Genomic DNA, 26,700 nt, shown 5'->3' on the forward strand with positions numbered 1-26,700 from the left:
ATTACCTACTCAGTGTGAAGCCGATCATTTTAACAGTTTTATAGCATTACACAAGTCAGTGTGCCTGTCATTACTGTTATGGAAACTGCTTTCTACATGTGCATGGCACAGAGAAAGTGTTTCCGTCTCCTATGAATGGTTTTCACTGTCTTTTTATCCCAGGGCAATCCTGTGGCAACAGAGTATTTGCCTTTATAATTGCATGGTAGGATATTAAGGTTCTCATTTTTGGTCTAATACGCATCTGGTGGGTTTCGTGCCATGGTAAATGCTGGTGAGGTTGTTTAGGGGTGGCTTCAAAATCTCACTGAAACCAACAGGAAGTCTCTGTGTTGGTGAACAGCGATTGTATTCTCTTTCTCATCATAAGATTCCCTGTTAAGAGGTTACTGAACTCCAAAACCTGAAGTTCATGACTCCTGAAGTCCTTATTGTCACGTTTATTATTACTAGCACATAAGCCTTTGAAAGTCTGATTGCTGGGACATAGGCAAAAGTGTAGGCAGAGCCTCTTCGCAGTCTGGCACTTCTCATCTCTGCCTTACATTCATCAGCTGCAAAATATGCCTCTCTCACCCTTCCAAAGTGGTCGATGCTGAACTGATGCAAAATTTCCCTTCTGTCCGTATTTGTCTTCAACTTTAATGTCTGCAACATATTTCCAGAGTAGCCAGAAATTGGCGTAGACTATATTGCAAGGACCTAACAAGAGTTCTTCCTGATCAAAAAAATCTGTGCCGAGTTCTCCTATTAAAAAAATAAAGAAATTCTATTTTTATATTTTTAATTTATTTGTAACTACATAAAACTATATGACTACATAAAACTACATTAACTATAGCTAAGATAGAGATAGATATGAAAATACATATTTTCAGTCATCTCTTTAAAACCTCCAGTGGCTGTTTGAGAATCATTCCAATCTTTGTCCTGAACACTTAGATATATTTGAAACTTCAGCAGATGCATGCTTGATAAAAATAAACCTATGAAAAATAATTACAGCATGTTAAAGAGAATATTGTCTAAACCTTTCTGTACATTGTTTAAAGCTGTTATTTCATTTCATTTTATTTATAAACATTTACTAACCATAGATATTTAAGTGAAGGTTGTTTTTTGGTTTGGGTTTTTTTTTTTGTGAAACAGTCTTGTTTAATCCCGTGTAACCAGGGTGGCTAGAGTAGAAGTGCAGCCACAACCTGAATTAAAGTGGTGGTGATACACTGCTATAGTGAAAAGAATTTACACAATTTAACATGCTCAACTACTTGGGAAAATTTTGGTCAGGTTAGTTTTCATTATTGCTAAGATCAGACCACTGAGCCTATAGCGAAATTAAACAATTGGGTGAAGTCTTTTGATGACAATAGCATGCCCTTTTTACCAAGAAACTGTGGAAATGCTCTGTGCGTCTTCCCAGCACCCGGAGTCATCCACCCCCATCTTATAATTCAACCTGCAAACAGATTAAGCAGCTGAGTTTGTGGAAAGTGTGTTTACTTTGAGCTAAGAACCCTTGTGTGACACTATAGAGATTCCTCTGACACCTCTGGGAGAGCTACACAGACAGTTCGTACTCATCAGCAGGGAAACCGGGCTGAGAATTCCCAATTTCTTTGTAACCTCAACCGCTTCATACAAATCAGTGTTTGGCAATTAGGCAGGAACTCATTTGTTAGCTTAGCTTTTTATTTCAAAGATGTAGGATGTTCTACATTTCAAAAAGGAACTGACAGTTTATAAACCTGTCAATGGAAAGGCTTCTTGCTATTAATTCCAGTAGTATTAATTATGAGCACTGTCTTAAGAGGATGCTTATTGTAATTTAAAATGTGAAACTATGATTCATAGCCTAAATAAGGTTCTAAAACATCTTTTTTCTTGACTTCTTTTAAATGCTCAAGTAAAATTGAATTCTGACATATGAGGGAAGTATTTTTGCAGCTATATAAAGTAGTTTCTCAGTATTATTCAGTAAAATATCTGAATAATGCAGCAACAGTTAAAAATCAGAAGAGGAAAATAATTATGAGCTTCCTTAAGAAAGAACATAATTAGAATAATTACAATAATGTTGAAAAAGGATATACTTTGTATCTTCGTACTATATAATTTACTGGTGTTCACTATGCCTTTGCTAATCTGTTCTCTGGCAACACTAAAGAATTTTTTAATATTCTTAAAAACTTCAGTGTTTGCATTCAGCATCACATGCAGAGCTTGAAATAGAGATGTAATTTCTCCACGGCATTGCCATCGTGTCAGCCATTTGTGTACCCACCTGCAATTGTTGCTTTCTAAACGTGAGATCCAAGTCAGAATAGTGGTCCTATGTTTTCCGTCAGGACACAAAGCATCTAAAAAATTTCTGGATCCTATCCCACATGAAACAGCAGCTGTGAACCAGAAGGGGGGTATATTGGAATCTGCTTATAGTGAACTTGGATATAGTAAAATTCTGTTTCTGTTGAAGTAGGGTGAACATCTCGCATCAGCTCACTGCAGTGTGAGATATAAATTGCGACTGCGTGCTCTTGCCTGTGAAGATGATTTGCCATCCTAGCAGGGGTGGTGGTGTGAAACAAAAAATGTTGGTGCTCAGAGAGTGACCACACAGATTTAGCAGCATTTGTTTGAATCTTTTGATTTTGAAACATTAACAAGGTACACATTAGACTTTTAAGAGAGCACTATTCTAGTTTATAAAGCAAATACACATTTTAACTGTGTGGTGTATGTAAATAAGTACATGTATGCACACACATAACTACATATTTATTCAATAGGAAATTACGATCTGAGCGATACTTAGTATTTTTAACCTATACTCTGTAGAATGGCTATGACTCTGATTTTCTATATTTAATTAATGTTTCTAATTCATGGTTACAAACAAAGAATTAGGACAGCGGCACAGAATTCACCAGGAGTGTTGGCACAGCGCCACAGGGCCCCTGCAAGTTTGTCCTGCCGGAGAAGCCAGGAGCCAGCTGGTGCAGCTCCAGCAGGGAAATGGGGCTGACCTGGAGAAGGTGGCTGGAAAAGCCTGTGAATTAATTAATGCCTCCGCCAGCAGAGGAAGCAAGATGTTTTAAAACTGTCCTTCCTGCTGGAACCTCTGGGATTGAGGAGTGGCTACTGATGTCAGTGAGATCAGAGGAGGTTATAATGTAATACCAAATCAATATTAGCCAATTATCAGTAAAGGCTGAGGCCAGTTTTGATGTGTTTTTTCTAGGAAATGTTCTATTTTTCAGCAACAGCTTTGTGGCTGGAGTGAATTTTAATGCAGTTTGTCTGTTGAGGGTTTCTATTTTTTCTCACAATTTGATGATTCTAGCTCAGTAACATGTAGCTCTCTGCGTGTGAGTACAGTCACACTTGCACACTCACATAGCCGTGTAAGGTGGCAGCGGAGGGTACGCGTGTAGAATTTCTATGTAATCCTCTAAAAGTAAACACAAAGCCACAAAGTAATGGTGCAATGCTAAAATATACAGGTATGAAAATAAGCATAAATGGTGAGGAATGGGCTGCTTGTGCACTTTGTCGAGGTAGTTCTTACTATGAGCAAAGCAAATGTATGTGATGTAAAACGGAAATTCTTACTTCATTTGTCCTTAACGGTTTATTAAAGACACCTTTTCTTTTGATTTTGGGTTTTTTTTCTTTCAAGGAGGAAGTCAGGAGAGTCACAGATTTGGATAAAATACTTCAGTGGATTGAATACAAAAGAAAACTAAGCAATCTTCTTAATAAGCAGATAGTTTTATCAAAGGAAATTACTATCTCTCATAAAAGAAATACTACCCTTAATAACATTTGCTTTACCTCTTAAGGTCTGATTTTTTGGCTGCCTAACTTTCATTGTGACTGGAAAACACCCTTTTTTTGCGTAGTCCTGGATTTCCCTCCAGCATTTCTGAACACGCTTTCTCTGCTTTCGTAGTTGCTCACTTAGCTTTGTTCCTTAGCTGATGCTGATAAATAAGTTCGTCGATGACACAACAAAACCAAACCGTTCTTACCAGCATTTGACTCAGTTGAAACGAATACAAAAATGGAAAGAAATAAGGAGCAAGCGTTTATTAAGTGGTTAGAGTCCCCCTCTTCTGCAAGTAAAACTAATCTGCCTTCCGAGTATGGGCGCAGTGTGCGCGTTTCACATCAATGTCCAAGACGTTCTCCAGTGCCGACTGGAGGGTCTAATCTTTCCCAGAATGATCCGAGCAGTGCAGTTCAAGAACAAGAATGAATATTTGAATAATCACACCACAATGTGAGGTGACCCTCCGACAGTGGACTGACCAGATAGACATATGGATTTTGGGAAGACGCTCTGATGCTCTTTTTTCACACAGCTGTGAGAAGAATGTGGCTAAGACCCAGTAGTCTTTCTGGAGTGTAGCTGGCAAAGGAAACCATGAGGAGAAGAGAATTTAACACATGGGTGTAAGAGAGTCCGCTTCATTGATGCGATCTGAGGGGAATGTCTAATGACTGGAAGAATCAAACTTGGCAATGAAAACACAAAGCTCTTTTCATCAATTCAAACGCAGACTCTAAAGCTGCAGATGGTTACCTCCAGCCTTGCCTATTCAGTGTGGGGTTGTATAAAATGGCACTTTGGCGAATACTAATAGATCAAAACAAAGATTTAATAACATAAAGATGTGGTGTTCATTTTTAAATGAGGATACAGGTCAGTGTCTCAGAAAAGAGTGAAATAAGTATCTTTATGTATGGGTCTAAAGTCTCTGGAGATTTTTAACTGCAAACATGGTATCTTTAGTGTGCAGATTGTATTCAGTACAGCACAGCTATGCAGGGAACAGGCTAAACGCAAGATTTCTGAATTATTATACTAATTGAGTCTCTTTGCAAGATGCAAATGTTAACTAGTTATCTCCCTTTTAAAATCATACCTACATATATTTAGTTGAAGTATACATTGTAGCTTGTATGCTTTCAGTCACTCCTTGTAGATGAGAATGGAGCTAGTTAATTAGAAATTGCAGGCAGAAGCACTGCACAAAAGAAACAAGTTTTACATTCACCGGGACTTAAAGCTATTTGTTTTGGGGGAACCACCAAATGTCAGATAACTAAACTGGCTTTATTTAAAATTTTAGAGATACATTTCTTTAATTTTTATATTTCAAAACAATAAATACAATTTAATATCTTACTTTATTAAGATGTTACATTTAGATGTTCAGACTTCCCTATTAAAACTAGACTGGATTTTTTTTACTTACAAAACTGCATTCTGGTGAATGTCAGATCAACACATTAACTACTGGAAGCTAGGAGTACGGCTTCATAGATATTAATAGTTTCACCGATTTGTGTCAGTAAATAATTTAGCAGATGTCAAAAGTGATTTTGCTTTTAATGAAAACCACCGTGCTGCCTGCTGCTGTGAAGTTCTGCTGGGATTGAATAGTTGGTAATCTTTTAATATCATATAGGGAATAATTTAATTGGTGCTGGCATTTTGAAATGTAAAGTAAGTTCTGGTGACTTGTTGAAGAATGTAGATGTAGAGCTAGTTTCTTAGTTACAGCAAATTGGCTTAGCTCTGTCGCACTGAGTTGCATTCATTTGTCCCAGTTAAGGATATGACCTGTAGTTTACTGAGAAACAGATGCTGGTGGGTACATTCAAAAGACGAGCAAGTGAGGGCAAAGTGCTAAGAATCTTTTACTTGCTATAGCAAGCCACAGAAGTCAATGGTCATGAGAGTTTATACGGAAGGAAATGGGGAGCTGAAGACGACAACTCTTGTAGCAGCCTAAGATACCAATGAAAATTAGCAATAGTTCTGGACTTTCAGAACTGGATCAAAAGTTATTAAAGGAGATTCAACATGGAAAAAACGGCTTGATGAGGACTGATGTGTTGGCTGCCTCGTGCAATGATTAAAAGCAGATTATAAGCTCCATGGGGCCCATAAGAGATACACGATCTCCACAGGCAGGGTTTTATGGTGTTTAGGAAACCCACACTAGCCAGATGGAAGATTCCCAGACACGCAAAACTACCACATACCCTGAAGAATTCTGCAGAGTGCAGCAGAGCTGATGCAAAGTTTCTTTGGCATGCAAGACATGAATAGGAACATGAGAAAGTCTAAAACACAAAATCTAGTAACAGTCACATCATATCATATATGAAAACATTACCATTAACTAGGGTAGCAATAACAGACAGTGTGAATTTATTGGATTTAGGGGCAATAGGCTTGGAAGTAGCCTGCTTTAGGAATTTAGTGAGGAATTAAGACTGATTAAAATGTGTGAAGAAAGTCATGTGTGATCTAACTGAAAGCAGTACATGGTAGGGTCAGAATTTATTTAAATACTTGGAATTCTGTGCTAACGCCAGTGACTCCTCTCAGAAAAATTCCCCTCAGACTGCACTAATATGCATGGTGAAATGATGAATTAAAAAGTCTTGTAGAGATACCTGTTTGTTGTAATAAAAGAATTGAGTAAGCCAGTGAGGTTATGTGCAGCCTCAGAGAAATTCAACATATAGAGTGAAATCAGTTTTCTGGGTCTGGAGGAAATAAAATATTGAACTAGTATTCAAATCTAAGGTGAGTTGAACAAATTCAGTCACTAGTGGCATATTCTCTGGACTGTTGTAGGTATACCGTGTTTCTGTATCACTAAGCAGATCTTGTTTCCCTTGGTAAGGCTAACTTATTATTCATGCTGTCCAAAAGGAAATATATCACTTTTGCAAAGCTGTAATGAAATGTATTTTCCGCGTTGGATTATATTAGATAATATATTGGATGACACTTCACTTACCAATATTTGAATTGCGTACTCCATGTTACAGTCCAGGTAAAATTTGCAGGCTGTGATGGAGGAAGTGCCTGATAACTTAGTGCCACTAATACTGATAACGTCCTGGCCCAAAGAAGAGTCGACTTGGGTTAGCATAAGCAGAAAACTCCTGACTGAAAAAATACAATTGACTTTTTGTCTTTTCTGCCTGGATTCCTTGGAGACCCAAATGGAGAAGCACGTGCTGAACCAGAGTGATGCACGCTGGTTGCACCGAGATCCGCACAGAGCAGCGTGACCTCAGGCATTTTCTTTCAAAAGCTTCCTTGGCATCTGTGCCCCCCCGCCCCACTTTTCCAAGTGGTTGTTTGGGAGCAGGGATACTCCTCCAGGGTGTGACAGAATGGAACTGAGTTTCCTCCTCCATCTGAGGAGATCCTGGTTCAAATATCCTCTATCTCGGGGGATGTTTCAGCCACTCAGGTTTGGTCTTGGATGCTCTCTATTCCTTGCCTTGAAGTAGTACCACAGAGCAGAAAATAACACAGGCTTCTCGGATCAGAGCGCAGTGCGTAGGCTACTCACCTCTGAGAAGCGAGACCTGGTTCTGACACTTTCCTTTAGGGCTTTTTCTCAGTTTTATCCAATGCCTGTTGAACATAAATACAGAGTCAGTATCAGAACACCCATCTCCCATTTTCCAGGTGAGCGCCCTCGATCACCACCCACAGAATCACATCTTCAGGTCAAATAACATTTCAGATGTTTCTTCTGTAGAAATTCATAGCTTCAGAAAGAGAAAAGAGAAGTAGAGAAGACTCTTCAGCCCTGGAGTGTACAGCTCTCCTGAGAAGTGGCAGACGTGGGTTAAAACCAAGTTTTCCTTAGCTTGGCTGAATGCTCTAGATGGCAGTCAGTATAATTTTTTATACTTGTTTTAAAAAGGAGGAGTGGTAGCACTGCTGTTACCTTTGTCACCTTAAAAGAAACAAGTGACCTCAGGTTAGTTTTAGAGAAGAGCAGTTTGAGGACCTCTGGACAGCTTGGAGCAAGACACTTAAGCTGAGGGCCCGAGATTTAAAAAAAAGGAACAAAAAACCCTATTTGGCTAGTGTAGGAGCACCCTTCTCCCTTAAACTAGTTGTTGCAAACCCCATCCCAAGGTGCTGCCATGCTCTCTGTGCAGTCTGAAGGAGGAAAGCACCAGGGCAGAGCACACATGGGGCTGCAGATCCCATTCTCAATACCAGAGTCCTGACAGACAGATTTGGTGATGTTTAGAATTACTGCAGCTGAGACCCTTTGTAGTACTAATGATTCGTAATATCTTTTGACGTCTCGTTTTCATTTGAAGACGCCCCAGTTTGTGGTATCGGTACCAAAAGTCTCATACAGTTACAATGTGTGATATTGCCAGAGCAGATTATGGGATATCATTCTTGTGGATATTTTGGGCGTCATAAATTATAGTGAGGCCTTTAGCATCTGAGGGTTTATGATCAATGCCAGGATTATATTCAGTGGTGTACTTCACAGAATGAAGACAAAAAATCCCAGCCAAAGGGAATGACAGATAAGCCTTTCCTGCATTCCATGCACACTCGAGGTATCCATTGACTGCAGGGAGTTGCACATGGATGAAGAATGCAAAACTGAGCATACAGTCTAAGTCAAAGTATTTATTTTCTTTGTGTAGCTATGATTTACATTTACTTAACCTCTGTAAATTGTGGATTGCAGTGCAGATATTGTTTTCTTAAAGTATGGGTAGTTACAATATAAACACAAATATTTATCATCATTTGAATATTTATCATCTCAGCCTTTCACAAAAATATAAGCAGTGCTGAAACTTCGTTCTCTCAAACACTAAAATGTATTCTATGAAAGTCAAATGTTTTCAGAGTCAACATAATCACAGCATCCCAGTTTTTGACCTGTGTGTTCATTTACAGTTTGCTTATAGCTGCTTCACAGAGATGGAAGTTTGTAGATTACAACATGGTTTTATTGATTTATCAGTAGCAAAATACACTAAGTATACTCAGTAAACTGGATCGGCTAGCTCTTGGGCTTGTATTGTATAATATCAGCTTGTTGTGGAATACTTCAGAACAAAATCAGCATGTTGGCATAGTTAACATCAATGGTGTAAACCAGACTTGCAAAGACTAATATTTAGTAAGACCAATAACACAAACAAATTAGATTTTGAAGTTGTTTGCCCAATAGGAAGAAGCATGCTGACACAGTATTTGTAAGCTTATAGTTAACCATTCTATGACAAATTATTAAATAACTTTGAAAAGCAGATTGAGTGCTCCTTGAAGAACAGCAAGAAAACTTTTTCTCAGACTTGCTTTTTTTTCCAAGACGATAAAACGAGCGTCACAGCAAATAATCATTTACTTTAATATTTTATATCCAAATAAAATAAGTCCATGGCATTTACATTGCCGTTACTAAATAGTGTTTGGTTTGTTTGCAAGAGTCATTTATTTGTGGCTTGGCTGAAGGAATAAAAATAAATTTGTGGTTCTTTCTGTTAATACTCATACTGTTTCTTAACGTATGCAAAAGATTGAATACTGTAAATGTATGTGCAGAAGCTCAACAAGAAACCCCAGACTTTCTGAAGCTTCTTAATTATGTATCTTTTAGAGAATTGCTGGAACAGTTCTTTGCAGCAACAAATAGAAATAACTGACTAGGCCAGCAAGGTATTTAATTTTAAGCAAACTTGAAACCATTTAAATTTTTCCACTGCTTAAAATTAAGTGTACCTTTACTGAAGCAGGGGCTAGTTCTCCAAGGAAAAAATTACAGTTCACATTTCTAATCTAATACTGAGTCATTAATTAATAACCAGATTTTTCTGTAAGGCTTTTGATTTTTTTTAACAATATTTTGTAGAAAGGCAGCATCAGTTGTGTTTATAGGTATGAGAGCTAACAACAGCTTTAACCCCATCATTGCCACTATTTTATTGGCAAGTTGCTTGGCTTTTCCGTTCTACATTTTTGCTGTATGTAATGTGGGTATAAGGATATAGATCTAAACACTGGGTTGTTGGAAGGTGTAAATCTTTAGGACCAAATTTTATCATTTCAGCTTCAGATTATGGAATTTTTGCCCATAGAAAGTAGCAGAATTCAGCCTTTGAGTGGACGACATTGCAGGTATTGGAGAGGCGTATAATAAAATTACTATATTTAGCACTTTATCCTGTGCCTCATAATATATCCATCTCTATCACCTCAATCTTTTATTTGATAAGATAATCATATAAATCATTTGAAGGATATAACAGATTAACATCTACATCTGATAAAAGGGATATCCTAAGTGGTGAACTCAACACAAAAGACATTTCACAGATCTCCAATTTTAAACACTGAGACAATATTTTACTCTACACTTTTGAAGAATTTCATGAATTTTGATGTAAAGCCAAATTAGTATGCTTTCATCAGCAGAGATTAAAAGGTTTTTTCTCCTACAATCAGTCCCATTCATGTCAACCAGGCAGAATTGCCACCAAGGCCTGAGTCTGGAAGCTCACGAGTTCACAATAATTAAAGCCGTCCTCAAAATGAGCTGAAGGTCCACTGCTTCACGGCTTCTCTCCCGCCTTGCTCAGGAATTCAGTCGCCTCCCAGGAGCAGGAGGAGAAGCTCGTTCCCAGTCAGATGGCAGGAACATGGAGCAAAATAGGCCCAGAAGGCCAGTGAAAAAAAATCTCCTGTGAATTGTCTTGCTAGAATGGTGCAGAAGACAGTTGGAGACAGTCTGTCTGCCAGCTACTAGAGAAAGGTTATTGAAGCTTAGAAGTGAGAAGGCTTGTTTTTACCTTAATGGCCTTAAATGGCTGATAACTTAGTAAAAAGCCTATGAAGTATTTTAAGGAGCACTGTGCATGTGTAGAAGACACTTTGGTCTGTGATGCTAAGTCTCAGCTGGTATTTTAAAAGCCCATTTTTTGTGTGTAAATGAGTTAGGCATCTTTCCTGGTTTTATCCCTGCATAGGGGACCCCATCGCAATATCACCATAATAGACAAGCTTCATGGTGATAACATCTATCTAAAATATATTGCAAGCATTAAGAGGAGGAGAGGATGTTTCACCCATGGACTTTTTGTTAGTCCACTACTGAGGGAAGACTGCTCTTATTTTTTCTGGAAAAACTTTTCAGAAGCATGACTAAGTGTGAGTCGCCCTGGAACCAGAAGTCTGTGGGCACCACTGGATCACACCGGAAGGGTGGGGAGTTCACCTACCAGTCTGAGCCCCTTATAAAGGACTTTTCACAAGTGGGAACTTAATTAAATGCTTTCCTCTTACATCCACACCTATTTCCATTGTTAGTTACTTGATCTCTCAGTGATATTGTAGAAGCTATTCCAGCTTGGGCGATATCCCATCAGTTATGCCAGGAAGGCAAATCTGTTGAAATACATCAAACCTATGTAAAAACAATTATTTTTAATGTAAAGTGGAGGGACTTGATGATGGTTTATAGGAAGGAATTTTCTCTCCACAAGCTCCAGATTACTCTTGGTCTCGAGGGTGGGAGCTGTCTAGAGCCAGCAAGTCTGCATCAGGTTTTGTAAAATATTTGTGGAATCAAGAAAAAAGCTCATGTTGTCTTTATTGTTTATGATATCAAGAGGAGTCTGCCAAAGTTGTGCTTTGATGGGATGTACTTGGGAAACAGCCTGAGTAGTACCTCAGTATTTGCGATTTTACAAACTCATTGTAAACAAGACTTTACCAGAACATGCCCAAAAGGGGTGGAACTGGCTTGGAATAGGCAGCTGAGCGGTTCAGACCTTGCCTTACAAGGAAGGCTTGTTTGAAACATGCAGAAAGGTGTAATGTGGTGGTTTCAGACTGATACTTTCAAGTTTAGAGTCTCTTAGTAACCCCATTCTCTACAGATCCTTAAATGTATATCAGTCTGCTGGTCCTGCATTTCATGAGGAATCCTATCTAACTGTTTGTTTTGGATAGGTTTGAAATAATATTTGTTTTAGATAATCAATTTTTGACATTGCTTTAAAATATTCCCGAAGAGAGATTTAGAACAAAACAAAATCCTCTAGGTCCTTTTTCCATCTCCTGAAATACATCTCAGCTGGATATAGAATAAGAGAACTGGCTAGTTGTTACCAGTGGACATGGTCCAGAGCACGGATTGAGAAGCTGAGAGAGATGGGCTCTGTATCCAGCAATTTTAGGTTCTAATTCTGCGGGTATTTATGCCTATGCTTGGGGGTTTTTGTGCACATGAGGAACCCAGTTCAGCTCAAGACTACTGATACATAAAATCAAACATGACAAAAAGTTTGTGGGTCTTCTCAGTTTTCTTGATTGGTTGAGCTTCAGCAAGTCATTTCACTTCTCTGCATGCTGTTTTGCCACATGCAAAATACACATAATGCAAAATAGACCTGATGTCTGCCTTTTGAACACTTTACATAAAAGTTCTGACCATCCCTCCATGTTGTGAGCATTCAAAGCAAAGAATATTTGCTTTTCTGAAGTAATATTGCTCTCAAGAAGAAGGTGGGAAACAGTTGGAGTAGGCTTCGATGTCAAGATTTCTCCTAAAAAAGAGACTAGCTGTGACCACAAATGAGTGGAAACAGTAACTGTCAGTGCTAAAAGTAATTCAAGCTTATGGAAAGAGGTATATAAAAGGTTTTTCTTGCACAAATAGAAGTAGTAAACTGCATAAAATTTGCATATAAACTGTTAGACTCAAGCTGGAGTAATTAGGTGAAATTCTGTGATCTGATTAAATAATCTGATCAGTATCATTTGGCCATCATATATCCTGGATATATGCCAATATATCCTCTATTTCAATTACTGTTAATTTTTTAACTCTTTAATATTGGTCACATGCTCAGATATGAATGGTCCGTCCAATAGTAGAAGTCTCTGTCTGGTCTAAATGATAAGCATGTTGTAGATCTCAATTTACTGAACCACAGATGAGGTTATAGCATAGTGGTTTCAGGGTTTATTTTTCTTTCTCATGAGCTCATTTATTTTAGGCAATCAGTATGTGCTGTCCTGAGAAAGCATTTGAAAGCAAAGGAGCAATACCTTTCACAAGGTGGCATTAAATCCAGCACAGATGCAAAGTCCTGATTCTGTATTATCCTGTACTGTGTAGCAATCTACATCAATGCAAAGTAGGGTGAAATGCTGTCAAAATAGACCAACTGTGTTTACCACTCACTTTTCCTGCTGCTGGTGATGGCACAAGGTGAATAGTAATGGTGAGCTAGCTCATAATCTTCCAAACAGAAGGTAGAGAGCAAACAATTTGACAAGATTAGTTATTGTGGACCACAGATAAAGGCTTAATATTTTAGCCAAGGCCTGTGTAAGCCAGGTTTATTTTGAAATATGTCTGCTGTCAGGAGCCCAACTGGCTGTATTTACTTCTAAGTTTAATCATATACAGAATTACTCTTTTGGGTTGAGAAGACGCTGAAAGGGATTTAATAGGAATGCTTGTTTTGTGACAGTGCTTTTCAGAGGCAGAATGGTTTGCCCTGCCAGATTTAAGGCCTGTAAGTTTAATGGAACACACTTTTTGGAGTGACATTACAAACAGCGTTGGGCAGGCAGGAATTGGCAGCGGTGCCTGGAGTGATTAGATTCAACACTGTGGTCTACCACGGTTTAGAGCTCACTGATGCTGCTAAATCAGTCTCTAAGACTTGTGTTTTAAGACCAAAAAGGACCATTAATACCGGTCAGTCCAGCCACCTGTCTAACACAGGGCACCGAATTTTACTCGGTAGTTCCTGCATCAGGTTAAAAACCACTGCTGAACTCCAGTGAGTCATTTAGAAAGACGCCCAGTCTCTGATCCAAAAGATGCAGAGGGAACTCTGTTAAGCAGAGCGAGGCAGCTTGGGGCATCTGAACCACATCTAGGCTTTACCACTATGGTGATTTATGAAGGAATTGTTACAGACTGGTATACGACCGTTAAATGCAACCAGCAATGTTTTTTAGTGAGTTGATCAAAAATTATTGTTGTTCAAAAGGTAGGCTTTTGAGGTGGCAAAAGTAATACCTAAACTGAAGAATAAGCATAACTAGAGATTCACTGAACCACCCAGAGGTAAGAGGGCGATGCCTCTGTAGCGTGGTAGATAGGCCACTCACTGCAAGGTCATACCCTTACATTCCAGGCTTTGATCCAGTGAATATTTACGCATTTTATTCAGTCGGAGCATTCTCAACATTTGAAACTGAGAACAAGCCACCCCAGCACCCGGTGTTAGCGCAGTGCTGCTCCCTTGAGAGGGAGGCAGCTGGAGTCCAGTTCCCCCATACAGATAACAGAGCTGAACCAGTTTCCTCCAGCATCTTGAGTAAATGATCCTATCCAAGTGGCTAGTTTCTGGGTGAGACAAGTATCACAGCAGCCTCTCTTCTCTGTGTCATTTGTTTCCTTGACTTTTACAGAAAATGCCTGAAAATTAGTACTCCATTTAGAATGTGATGAAATATATGCAAGAAGAAGACTGAAGGGAAGGAGAGGAAAAGGAAAGGAAAGGATTTTTTTTATTCTGAGATGAAATTAAGTGAATTTGTTTGTATGACCACTCACCGAACAGTCAGCTATTCACTGAGCTCTACTGCTAAACTGCATGCATTTTGTCCAATGCATTTTATTTACCTAATATATTTTCAAACGCTTGGCTTCTAAAGGGAATTAGTGTTAGCAAAACACATTCCACAAGAAGCCAGAAATCACGCAAGTAAGGCCATCTTCATAGCCTGAGCCTAATCTTATCTACTGGAAAGATAACCAAGGGTTATAGTTTAGGTTTATATAGTTTAGGTATATAGCATTTCAAAATCCAGGAGGGTTTTGTTTTTATCACTTAACTCCTCCATCTGCAGGTAGAAGCTATTGTTTTCAGCTAGTCTATATATTGCTTTGCAGATTAGGACATAGGCTACTTGAAGGATGCCGTTTTCTTTCTGTTGGGTATCCATTTTGGCTGTTTCTAGGGCATGATGCCCTGGAAGATCACTTTGTGATGTATAACTCTGTCATATTCAGAACTTGTGGGTAAAGGCCACTCGTCTCCTTTGGGGTGAGTTCCTTTGGCCAAAGATGGAGCAGTGTGGAAGGATGTACTGATCTATGTGGATTTACGCAGTTGCAGAGTTTTTACTGATCCCAAGCTACAGTTTAGAGCTAGACTTCTTCAGCAGGATATGTGAAAGAGGAGAGTAAGCCAAAAATGCACATAAGAGTCAGCACGGGAGACCAGTACATAACATTTTTGCAACTATACATGCAGCTTCTGGGCTCCCAGAACAAACTTCTCTGTCAGTAAGGATTTTAAGTCTGCTTTATGGAGACTGATTCTAAAACTAAAATGATTTATACTCAAGGGAGTAAAGCTCTGTAAGGCTTTGCTAAAAATCAAAGCATATTGTCAGACAGTTCAGGAGCTACGTAAGAACACTCCATATAACAACATACACTCCATACAGGCATTTTGTCAGATGTATGCATATTTGAAATAACTAGAAGAGGAGTTGAGAATGGTTGAGAATTTGTCTTGGGGAAGACACACCTAGCAATGTTCTTGTTTAGGTAGCATTCCTTTGAAGACGAGGACTTTCTTAAAGCTTAGCAACACTTTTTAAAGTACATATTCAAACTGGTAATATCATAGCAGCAAGCTCCTCAAGGAAATCTTTTCATTTCTGTATTAAAACACAGATTCACCTGATTAATTCCAACTTTGTATTGAGGAAGAATTAAACAACTGCAATTCAAGACTCTTCACAGTGATGCGTCTTTTGCTAACTTAAAAATAATGATGGACCGGATGTCCCTTTCCTAATTTGTGGGGTTTTTTTATTTTTCCATTTCATGGAAGCACTGAGATGAGCATTAAAGAAGTAGGTAGTGTAGGTAAAGAATATTTCTAGCTCTCATCTTTGTGCTTTTCATGGATGCAAATTCTATCTATCCCAAAAAACACAGGACTTTTTGACTTTGGGTTTGTGTAAGTCAGTATAAATAAAACCAAAGTTCTACCTATCCATCTGAACACATAGTTTGTTCATGTGTTTTATATGCCATTTTGTACTCATTTTGCATGCATACATACAGTAATTGTGTAGAGAATGCTGAAGTGGCATTTGCTCAGAGAATTTATTTATTAAGGAACAAATTTTCTAGAATTATTTAAGTACTAAGAAATAGCAAAGGTCACCTACTGGGATTTCCCAAAATCTCTTAGCAAGAAATTGAAATCTGTGAGAATGAGGAGTGAGACCATAAGAGGCTTTGTTGAACATTCCTAAATGTGTCTGTCTGTCCTTGCAAATTTGGACCTCCAGCACTGCAACTGAGTTGCCCACCGTATCATTATTCTGCCTGTCCTAAAACACCAGCTGAAATACTTCCTTCTTGAATGACAATTCATGAAATGCAAATTCACTGAGTGTCTTTCTTACATCTCAAGAGAAGATAGTGTCATATTGTGCATTTAATTTATACTATGAGGACTGTTTCCTTCACAAGCAAAAAGACATGTAATTTGTTAAATCTGTGTCTTAGCATATGGTCAAACACAGTCAGTATTGCTTTTGGTTAAGTAAAATACGGTGAGATTATACTGTCAGATACATCATGATTGCACAAAGTAATAAAAGTTGCTTTCTTCAGGTCAGTGCCTTCTGTATTTTGAATAAAGCTCTGCAAAGACTTTTAGGGTAGTTCCCAGTACCTCCCATTCATCTGTTTAGATATTTAAGTAAGTTACCCTTGATCTTGAGGTATAAGACTATTCCTTCAGTCTACCGCAGATTAAAATGCTCAGCCTCCAAAAGGAGCTGCCTGCAGCATCCGACCGGGCTGGGTACAGAGCCTTATCGACAAGGAGCGATTCTGCCACCGTCACCCCTTGCAGGTAGTACCTCATTGACACAAATGGCCTTGTTAGCTGCCTTTTATTACTCACAAAGAAAAATGTTGCTTAGTGTGAGTCGGGATGGCAGAGTTGGGCCCTTGGTGAACAAAGAGTCCAGGATTATCGTTCCGAAAAGCCCCCTGAGGCCTGTATCAAGAGTTATTAACCACTGATTCAGCCCATAGCTTTATTTTGTAGGCTTAAGTGGGATTTCAGTGGTATATTGGGTCTTGTGTCTGTGTAGGGATGAATTTTGCCCTCTGTTATTTTATCTTATAAATAGCTGTTACAGTTTCTCTTTTACGTTATTGTTTAAATCTCTTTCAAATGTATGGTTTCTTAATCCCCTGCTGCTTTTTTTTTTTTCCTTCCTTCTAATAAAGAATAAATAAATTTGCAAATCCACACATGACTGAAACAAAAGGCAAATAAGCCCTGCACGGTTTGTGTTTGGTGCGGGATACCTCATTTTGATGATTTCAGTCATCATTCATTTGAAAAGCAGAAGCTACGATTGTTAAGCCTCATTATTTTCAATGAAGCCTGACAGTTTCAAGGTTAAACAGAAGACAGCTACTTTCATCCCAGTGGTATTTCTCTTCAAACATGGGCAGCTCTTCGCTAACTTGTCTGCTGTGCTGTGCAGTGTCATTGCTTGGTCACAGAGTGGTGCACATCTAAGCCCAATTGCAGTACAGTATGGAAGCAGTGACCTCCAACCTACGTCTCCCCAAAGGAAACCTCAACTATTGAAGTCATTTTTCCCCCACTTGTATACGCCACGCAGTATTTCTTTTTAACTGAATAGTGATTTAAATAAGCCATGATCTCAGATTTTACTATTTTTCTGCTGTCTCCCAGAAAACAATTTGCAGCCCAAACCTTCTGTTTGTCCAGACAGTTTGAAATGTTCCTCCTGTGCTTTATGTCTCTGAAGCACATTACAGAGGGTACTAGTGTGAGAGAGAAAGAGACCTCCAGTGATAGTTAGAGTGGCTGAGAAAGCTGCAATGCTTCTGAACATACGCGCTGTTAAAAATGAGGACTGATCTGCCATTGCTTTCTGAAATTGCGCATGGACTGACAACAGATTTAAGAGGGAAACTTCTCAGTAAGAGACCTATCAGTAACTGAGTTAAAACCCTTAGAACCCAGAACACAGAAAATTGCAAAAGCCCTGACTTGATACTTCATGGACTGGCTGCACTGAGTTATGACTGTCTGGGTGCTGCCTCCATAAAGATGAAGAAGTGCAGTAGACGTATGTTACAAAAACAGGAAGAATGCACTAGTTGGTTAAAAAGGAGAAGCGATACATGGAAAACTGAAGGGAGAGGAGTAGCTAAGCAGTAGTTTTTCACCTGTGCTTTCACTCCTTTAGAGTCCCTGTGCAACAGCTAGAAGCAGCTGAACTTTCCACATACATTTCCTGGTGTCTGATAATTACGTTAGGGTGGTGAATTCTTAATCTTGTTTCAGGAATTAAGTCATGTGGTGAGTACAATGAAAGGTGTAGCTTCATGGTGCTTGGTGGTTCCTGGAAAACAAGAGTGTTTCAATACGTACCATGTGCGTTAGTCATGACTTGTGGCAATAAATCTAAGACATGTTAACTAGTTTTCCTGCACTGAAATTACTAATGCATCCATGAGATAAAATCAGTTTTGCAGTTTTGATAAAGCTGTGTTATTTTTATTTCCTATCTGCATTCCTCATGTTGTATAATATATTAAAAAAAAAACCCAACTGTCTTTTCAGTAAGGAAAAAATGGTCAACTTTGCAACAGTGAATACAGCTATTTGAACCCGCAACTCTTTTTATCCATTATGGAAGTTGTGTGTATAATATGCTGGACATGGCTCTAAAAGTGTTCTACTACACACAGTGTCTGCCTTTATATAGTTAGTTTATTTGTGGGAGAGCTTTCATTGAAAGATTCAATAAAATACGGATAAATTGAAGGAATAGCTTGAGTGTGTGATTACTGGAGTGCTGAAGATAAATGTGTGCAAATGGAAAATGCTGAACAAATTCAGCCCTTTGCATTTGCCTACATACTTTAACAAAAGGAAAGAACAGATTAAGCCAGTGAGATGCTGGATATGCCTGTAGCCTGTGCCTTAAAACTAAGAGAGGAGTAGGTGGCTCTCTGTCCTACTTATTTAGACTGTTAATTTTTCTGTAGTTGTGTCAACATAATAATCATACAGGCTACCTTCAGAATATCATCGTCCACATCCTCAGAAACTTGTCTTGTTGAGTATTTTGAAAAAGTTTTTGACATAAAACACATGGGGTTTTAGGCATAAATTTATAAACTGGACAATAAAAGTATCTGTTGGATAACGGGCAGGGTATTTTTTAAGGGGAAACAACAGCTAAGTGTTACATTTAACACAAGCCATGAACCACTCATATTTTAAAAAGTGCAAGAATTGAATGTCCTGCTTACCCCGAAGTGTATATGTGCCACAGGATTGCTGCATAGGGGTTTGTGTTAATGCCTTACCAGGACTTCAGATACTACATGTACTACAAAAGAAAAGTGAGTTGATATATATCACTGACTGCAAATGGGTTGGGTTGTAGGTTAAAAAGTTTTCCGTAAGTTGTCTGCATTTTCCCTTAATGTCTGTCTTTTACAGTAGTGCTTTGTTTCTGAGCATGACCACCACCAGGACAGCTTGGTTCAGTGCAAACACTGTCTCTTTCAGCCAGAACATTCCTAACGTTAGCTTCCTTTTTTTTCTCTCCTCTCCCTCTCCCCTGCCCCCTCTCAGGTTGGAAAGACTGGTGGACGTCCTGAGGAAGAAGGTTGGAGCAGGGACCATTAGGACCGTGATCTGATTGAAAGCTCTAGTCTAAGGAAGCATTCACATCTGGTGACCAGGCTGCTTCATTCAGCACTGTGTAAACACTAAAGCCTTAACTTAGCAAACAGTTGTTAGAAGTGGGACACTCCAGCGACATTCCAAGCTGAGATAAAATCAAATCATAAATGTTTAACTACTTTGCTGCTGAGTTCTATGATTTGTTGAAATTTTTCACTGCAAACATATATTTGTTTTTAAGCAGATGCATTGTGGCACTGTGTACTGTGAAAAATGATGTAGATGCTTATTTTAACAGTCTGTCCTCTCGGTGTTACTAGACTATAGTCTACTGCAAGGCACAGCTTGATCGTGTTTTCAAATAGTGTAGGCTTCAGGTGCAAAATCCTGGAAAGCAGTTTCAAAATTTAAATCCCTTATGTTATTTGTGAGACTGCAAACAGTCCAGTATTTGTATGTTAAATGTATTAATTGGTAAAGGAGGTTAACATTCAAGAAATATCTCTGGCTAGTATATTGGAGATTTTTTCCTCCTTACTCATAGCCCATTGAATTGCAGCTAATGACTGTGGCTACATCTAAGGGAAGGATACATGTACAGCTTTATACAACGATTGAATAGCTACTGCTAGTACATGGCATTTTCAGCATACATTAAAAAGAAGTGTACAGTTAGGTTTCACTGGAGGTACAGCTTCATAAATTGCAACGTGAAAACCTTGTGACGTTGTACAGTATCTCAGACAGTGGGGAAGGTTTTCTGTGTTTTTTTAGTCACTCCTCTGTCCTTTCCTATGAGGGAAAATCTTTCAAATAACAAAAAACCACCTTGTAGAGTCAAAATTTGCCTTTTAAGTGTAAGGTGGGTCACTCACCCCTTTCCTACAAGACTTTTTGCCTGCTTCTTCTAGACCGCTGATTGCTCTGCAGTGCAGGAGTGCCATCCAGGTTGGGTTTGAGGCCAGACTGCCAACCCTCTGCTTTGTGTACTCCTGAAGTGCCCTGGGACTGAACGCAAAGGCTGAAGGATAGAATCGTACAGGGAGGGGAGAAATTGAGAGGTGAGGAGGAAAATTTGGGATACACAGACATTATAGATATTACAGATACAGGAGAGTCAGACCTAGAGTTATATTTGTGACCCAGATATCTCCCTGTATTCGGTACATCTTTGTCACATGACCAAAGGTGAGCAGAAGGGTCAGGTCAGCGCTCGTATAAACCTGCTCAAGAAGGCAGCTGTAATCTTTAGGCAGCCCAAATTCAGTAATGAATCTCAGGAGCACAGTGGGCTTTAAGCTACTCCCAGGACCAGCCAGCTCAGGCAGGGTGGATATAGCTCCTAAGGCTTCCACTTGCCTACTCTGCTTTGTGTTTAATGTTATGCTGTCTTCCCTCTTAATGTTTGCTTGTACAGATGTCATGATAGGGTAGTCTAGCTGAAGAAAATGAGATTTTAATTTTGGATAGGGGGAGACATTTCAATGCCTGTTTTTCCTTTCAAGCACTTCCATGTTAAACCTTCATCATCTGCAGACCTAAGCTCCTCCTAGTTTCAGTCGACCAGACCTAACCCCTTGCAGGGAGATGAGTAGCATTCCTCCAAGCCAAATTTACCCAACTCACTTCTAGAAACTTCTGAAGTGCTCCTTTTTGACCTTTGGTCAATCCTAAGATAGCCAGTGAGTCTGGAGTCTCTCCCCCGCACTTATTCAATGGGAAGAAAGTTTAATGCTTCCAGACCAGAGGACTGTCACCCCCCAGCTCCCAGCCCCTTCACCATCTCTCGTGTGCTGCTGTCCAGCGCTTGGGTGACTCAACTGGTCTTTTTCCTACTGTCCTCATTGAGCTTTAGCGCACTAAGTGAAAGACAAGATCTCCTGAGTTGTCAGTGCTGTTGAACCATTTCTGCTTTAAGGAAGTGGTGAGGAAGGAATAAAGATTAAAATGTAAGGACTACCGTACTGTGCTAGACCAAAGGTCCAACTAGCCCAAAGACTACCTTTGGCAGTAACCAGAAGAAGATGCCTAGGAAAGGATATAAAGTCAGGCCAGCACTAGTGACCTTTCTTCCAAACGGTCTCCCAGAAATTTGTTGTTTAGGAGCTTTCTGAGCCAGAGGTAGTGTCTTCGTATTTAGCAGCATTTTTTCATGACCTGTTTCTGAATCCATTTAAACTTTTAGTGTCTACTTGTTCCTGTCACGAGGACTTAGGCAGTTAGTGATGCATTGAGTGAAGACTTATTTCCTTTTCTTTCTAATGAACCAACTCTATTCATTTGCTATCACCTAGTTTTTGTATTAGAGAAACAGTGAACAACCATTCCCTGTTCGTATTGTTTCCATATCCCTTGTGATTTTACGTATTTGGCATCCTTCCCCCACCATCTCTTTTCCAGAGAGAACCCCTAGTCTCTTGTAACGAAGCTGTCTCATGTTTTTAATTGGCCTTGTCATGCTAATCTATTTCTTCTCCAGTTCTGCAGTGTTTTTATTGAGATACAACCAGATTTGTGCCTGGTATTCAAGATACAGACAAGTTGTGACTTTAACAGTTGTCATAATGATGTTGTCTGTTTTATTCTCTATGCTATTTATAATCATTTTTTGCATTGGATTTGCTTTATGACAGATTATTTCTTGGAATTAATATTTCTGTAATAATAACAACCACTCTAGATCTCATTCCTCAGTTATAATATTCAGCTCACAGTTCATCATAGGTTGTATGGAGACAGAACTGTTTTCTGAATGCGTAACTTTGCATTTATGGGTACTGAATGTCATCTGCTGATTTAACGTGCATTCCCTGGTGACCATGAGCTCCTATTCCATCTCTTCTCACAGCTCATCTTTACTACTCACAGAAACATAGTATCATCAGCATCTCCATGCTGAATATGGTGATATGAAATATCACCATCTCCAAATTAACCCCATTTTCAAGGTGATTTCTTAGTTAAGTTGAACAACATGGGCTTTGGGGCAAAGATGCCTGTAGGAGAATAAGGTAACTTTCCTTCACTGCAAAAATGATACATTTATTCTTACTCATTGTTGTAATCTGACTTTTACCTACTTATTTATTCATGTAAAGATCTTTCCTCTTACTCCTTGGCAGCTTTGATGAGGAAGCTTGTTTGCTACTTTGGAAATGCAAGTTTACTAAATCAGGGCTTGTTTTCCACGCATGAACGTGCTAAGTTCCTTCTTCCCCTAGGAGTATCAAGAAGTCCTTACCTTGCCCCAAGTCTTTCTGCCTCTGAGCGAATAATCTTGTGAGTGCAGGCTTCATACAGCAAGACTGTTTGACCTCCATCCTCTTGTGTCAGCTGGCTTTGTTTAGGAAAGTAGGATCGGCCAGGCAAAAGCAGTCTAACAGGCTTAATGTCAGATACATCTGGTTGTGGGTAATACTCAGTTTGGTAAAATTGGGTGATAATTTTGTTTCATAATTTCCCTTTTGATACATTGTACCTAAGTGAAAAAATATTTCCTGACTCTGTCTTATGCCTTGTACCAAGTAGCCTGAAATTCGGTGAGCTTTTTAGTTAGGGATTTTTATCATCCAGTAGATAAATGACTTTGAATCATAGTTAAGTTAGGTGTTGATTTTTAAAATCAGAAGAAATGTTTGTCTTCTTTGAAAAGGACCTTGGGAAATTTACTGTGCTGAGAGGTGAAGATTTGGAAACAGTTGGGTTCTCACTCTTCCTTGCTAACAACCTGGTGTGTGGTCTTTGGCAAATCCCTTAGTGACAGTCATAAAAGGTATGCAGCCCCTGAAGGGGTGCCTAGGCTCCTCAGGGGAGTTTGCAAAAGCATCTGTGTGGCTAACGTCAAAACACTTTCGCTTCTTCACCAGCTGAAGAGAACAGCAAAAGTCACACAGGTCCACTAATGCAGGCCCAGCCTTTAGTGCCCTTGGGTGAATTTCTGGCCCCATTGAACCCAGTCTGAGTTTTGCCTTTCAGTGTAACGAGGGCAGGAATTCTGGTCTGGCGTGTAGAAACAGGAGATAATGATAACAAGGGTTAATTGGCTTTTATCATATAGTTTATTCATTGAGAACTGATTGATGTCCACGCAGAGCTCTGAAGGTGAAAAGAAGCCTGTCCTATACCGCAGACAAATGCAATTGTCACTTCTGTCCTAATTTATGAGAGAAGGATGAGATTGCATCAGATTATGTACCAGGAGTAGCAATTCATTTGCCTCCCGATGGAACAGCAGTTCATGATGAAAGGTGGCTCACCATAGGCAATGCTTATGGTGACGGTTGTAATTACTGGTCAAATTAGTGTTCCTGCTGTCCTGAAGAGCACCGAGATACTCAGAAATGTCCTTCCCCTGTGAGATTTTGTGTGTTTCTCTTGATGATCCTGCAGCACATTACGCATTGGGAGCCATTTCTGGTATATGCCAGGGTAAAATATGTAAATAGCATCGTGTTGGCTCGGGATAAGAGTGTTATTAATGCTTTTCAGCACTGTAATTATATTCATAGTAAGCCTTCCCTAAGCCCTCACTAATTAACAATATTGTGACAAATCAACTTTAACAGAATAGAACTGTGGACCTTTAGTCATTTAGTATTGTTTTTTCATTCAGCCCACAGCCCAAAATTGGTAGCACGGTTTTCTGTACTAGTGTTGGAAAAACTGCTGATATTTGAAAAGTTCAGAGCCACCTCAGACGTGTTAGTGGAATCCTGTAGATGAAGTTGGTTTGATTCCTCTTTAAATATATTCACAAGAAAGTAAGAGTCAGTAGTTAATCATTAATGTAGGGGAATATTAAAACTGCTTTTATAAATAAGCCATCATATTGAAATAGTTTAGTAATGTCAATATGTTGTCACAGGCGCATTTATTTTTTATTTATTCCAAATCACAGGACGTTTTACAAGATACCTTAATTTTCAGATTAAATGGCTTTCTAATTATTCTTATCAGGTGATCAAGATTTGTAACATCTTTAATCCACGTACACAGATGAACTTGCTATCTAAATGTCAGGATTTATCTGTGCCTTTATTTTCTTCATTTAGAATAATTCCAGATGAAGGCTGTTAGGTTTGTTGGGTTTTTTTCTTTTTAATTTGTACCCCAGAAGATTTTCCTCCCGTGCAAGAATAAACCGTGAGGCACATGAAATCACTGACCGGCAGGTTCTCTGATACTGTGCTTGCTATGATGGCAGCGTTACATGTACTGACTCTTATCGCTGTACCATTTCACATCAGGTCTGCAGAACTGGACTTTCTCTGTTTGTTCTTCTCATGCATTGGTAAATAAAAAGTATTCACAAGTCCAAAAAACCAAAGTGGTGTTCTCATATTAGGTTGATTATAAGTCAGCTGTTGAGCTTCAGTGGTCTAAACATTTCATTCTTCAGTTTTGTTGGAAGCACACGTGTTCTGGGAGGCTTTTAAACAAATACTTGAAATGGTTGAAAGATTTACATTGCCAGTGCCTAGCTAAATATGTAGTCTTTAGAAAAGACATGGTTTATTTTGGCACCATTTGAAAAACTCAAATATTTTAAACATTTGTTAAGTTTGAGCTTGCACATTTGAACTAAAAGTTTGCATTCCAAAATTGCATCTCGGGTTACCTGTCTCTCTCTCTTTTGTATTTTTAATCCCTTTATTAAAATAGTCTTTGCAAAAGGAGTTGTTGGGTTTTGGGGTTCTGTGGGTTTTTTTTTTGGGGGGGGTGTTAATGGTAAAATATTGCCATTAACTTAATCAATTTTAAGGTAACATTTACCTGGTAACTTTATTCAACTAAACATCAGAAATGCAACACCAGACGTGTTTTCAGAATTTAGGGCTTAATGTTGGTAGCCAAGACCTGGTTGTAAAATTAATCAAATACAGGAATAGTGGCCAAATACAGCAGTGCTTTACTCTTATTAGTCATACTATGTACTGTGATGAGTAAGTACTAACCCTGATGGTGAGTGCAGGGCCAGGCAATAAAGAAAACAGGTTGAAAAGGTGTACTGAACTGATAAAATAGAATAGTTCAAGGAAAAGGAAAAGCTGTCTTTCACCTGGCGTTGGTTTTCTTTTCCTTCCCTTGGCAGAAGGGGGGGTGGGGCAGGGGCCATGTTTAGTCTAATTTTTTATTTTAAAAAAACCAAACACCTTTTATTTTCTCATAAGTTTTAACCTAAAACTTGTACTGAAACTTAAAGAGTTGAGAATGTATATTTGAAACCACCATATTTTGTTTAAAGCCTGCAAGAACCCCCATTCAACAAGTCCCGGAGCACGCCGTTACAATAGTGCACGTGCTTTGGTGTGTTGCCCAGCCAGCCGCCAGCTGCAAAGGGTCACACTCCTTTCTGAGAAGCTGTCATCAGGAGGAGTTTGGCATGTTTCCTCCATGGTTACCTTGGGCCAAAGGTCCAAACAGTGTCACAATCACAGAAGTTCATCGTTATTTGAATGGCTTCGGAACATGATAGAAGCAGATCCATTGTCATATGGTAAAACAGCAATATACCTGGTAGAACAGGTCACAACTGCTTCCCAGAGGCTGTGCTCAAGCAAGGTTATGATAAACCTTGCAGAATACCTTACATGAATTTACGATTATTAACACTCACACATGAATATGCACACTGTATTTCACATAAAATTGAAAAATTTAATGGTTTCCCAAAGAATTCAAAGGATGGAAACAATGGTATATTTGTTCATGAACTAACTATTAGCAAAACTAATTCCGGAGCCAAACTTATAAAAGCAAAAAAAGAAAATCAAAAGATTAAGATGCAAAAATTAAAAACTATTTTGGTACTACTGTAATTCATGGTCTAAAGCCTCAGGATTTTGTCCATTAGTATTTGACTTCCACTGATGTAGTGCCACTCTTTCACAAGTTTTGTGATCAGAGGTAAACTGTTTTCAAAAAATCAGTCTATGAGAAATGAGGTTACTGGTGTCTAAGTTGATATAGATATCAACTTATAGGTATCAGCTTAGAAGTTGAAATTTTGCTTAGAAGCAAGATTTCAACTATCTGTAAGTAAGAATCAGCTTTTCAAAAAATTAATTAATTTCTTCACTTGGATATTTAGCTTATTCAGAG

At 38.9% G+C, this 26,700-nt stretch overlaps 1 protein-coding gene across 16 annotated transcripts in view; it reads left to right on the forward strand.

Annotated features, from left to right (window-relative positions):
• Positions 1-26,700, forward strand: part of MIPOL1 (mirror-image polydactyly 1) — a 210,207-nt gene that overhangs the window by 173,075 nt on the left and 10,432 nt on the right. For 14 of the 16 annotated variants that reach the window (XR_012043002.1, XM_072864529.1, XM_072864523.1 and 11 more), the window contains one exon: positions 19,549-25,251. Coding sequence is in view for 13 of the 16 variants with exons in the window: in XM_072864529.1 (XP_072720630.1) it covers positions 19,549-19,615 (67 nt within the window). In the remaining 3 variants the exon portion in view is untranslated. Of the gene's footprint in view, positions 1-19,548; positions 25,252-26,700 lie in introns of those variants that run through there. The other 2 variants (XR_012043000.1, XR_012043001.1) reach the window with 2 other exon arrangements.

The sequence above is a fragment of the Ciconia boyciana genome, chromosome 6 (genome assembly GCF_034638445.1).
Source record: "Ciconia boyciana chromosome 6, ASM3463844v1, whole genome shotgun sequence".
NCBI lineage: Eukaryota > Metazoa > Chordata > Aves > Ciconiiformes > Ciconiidae > Ciconia > Ciconia boyciana.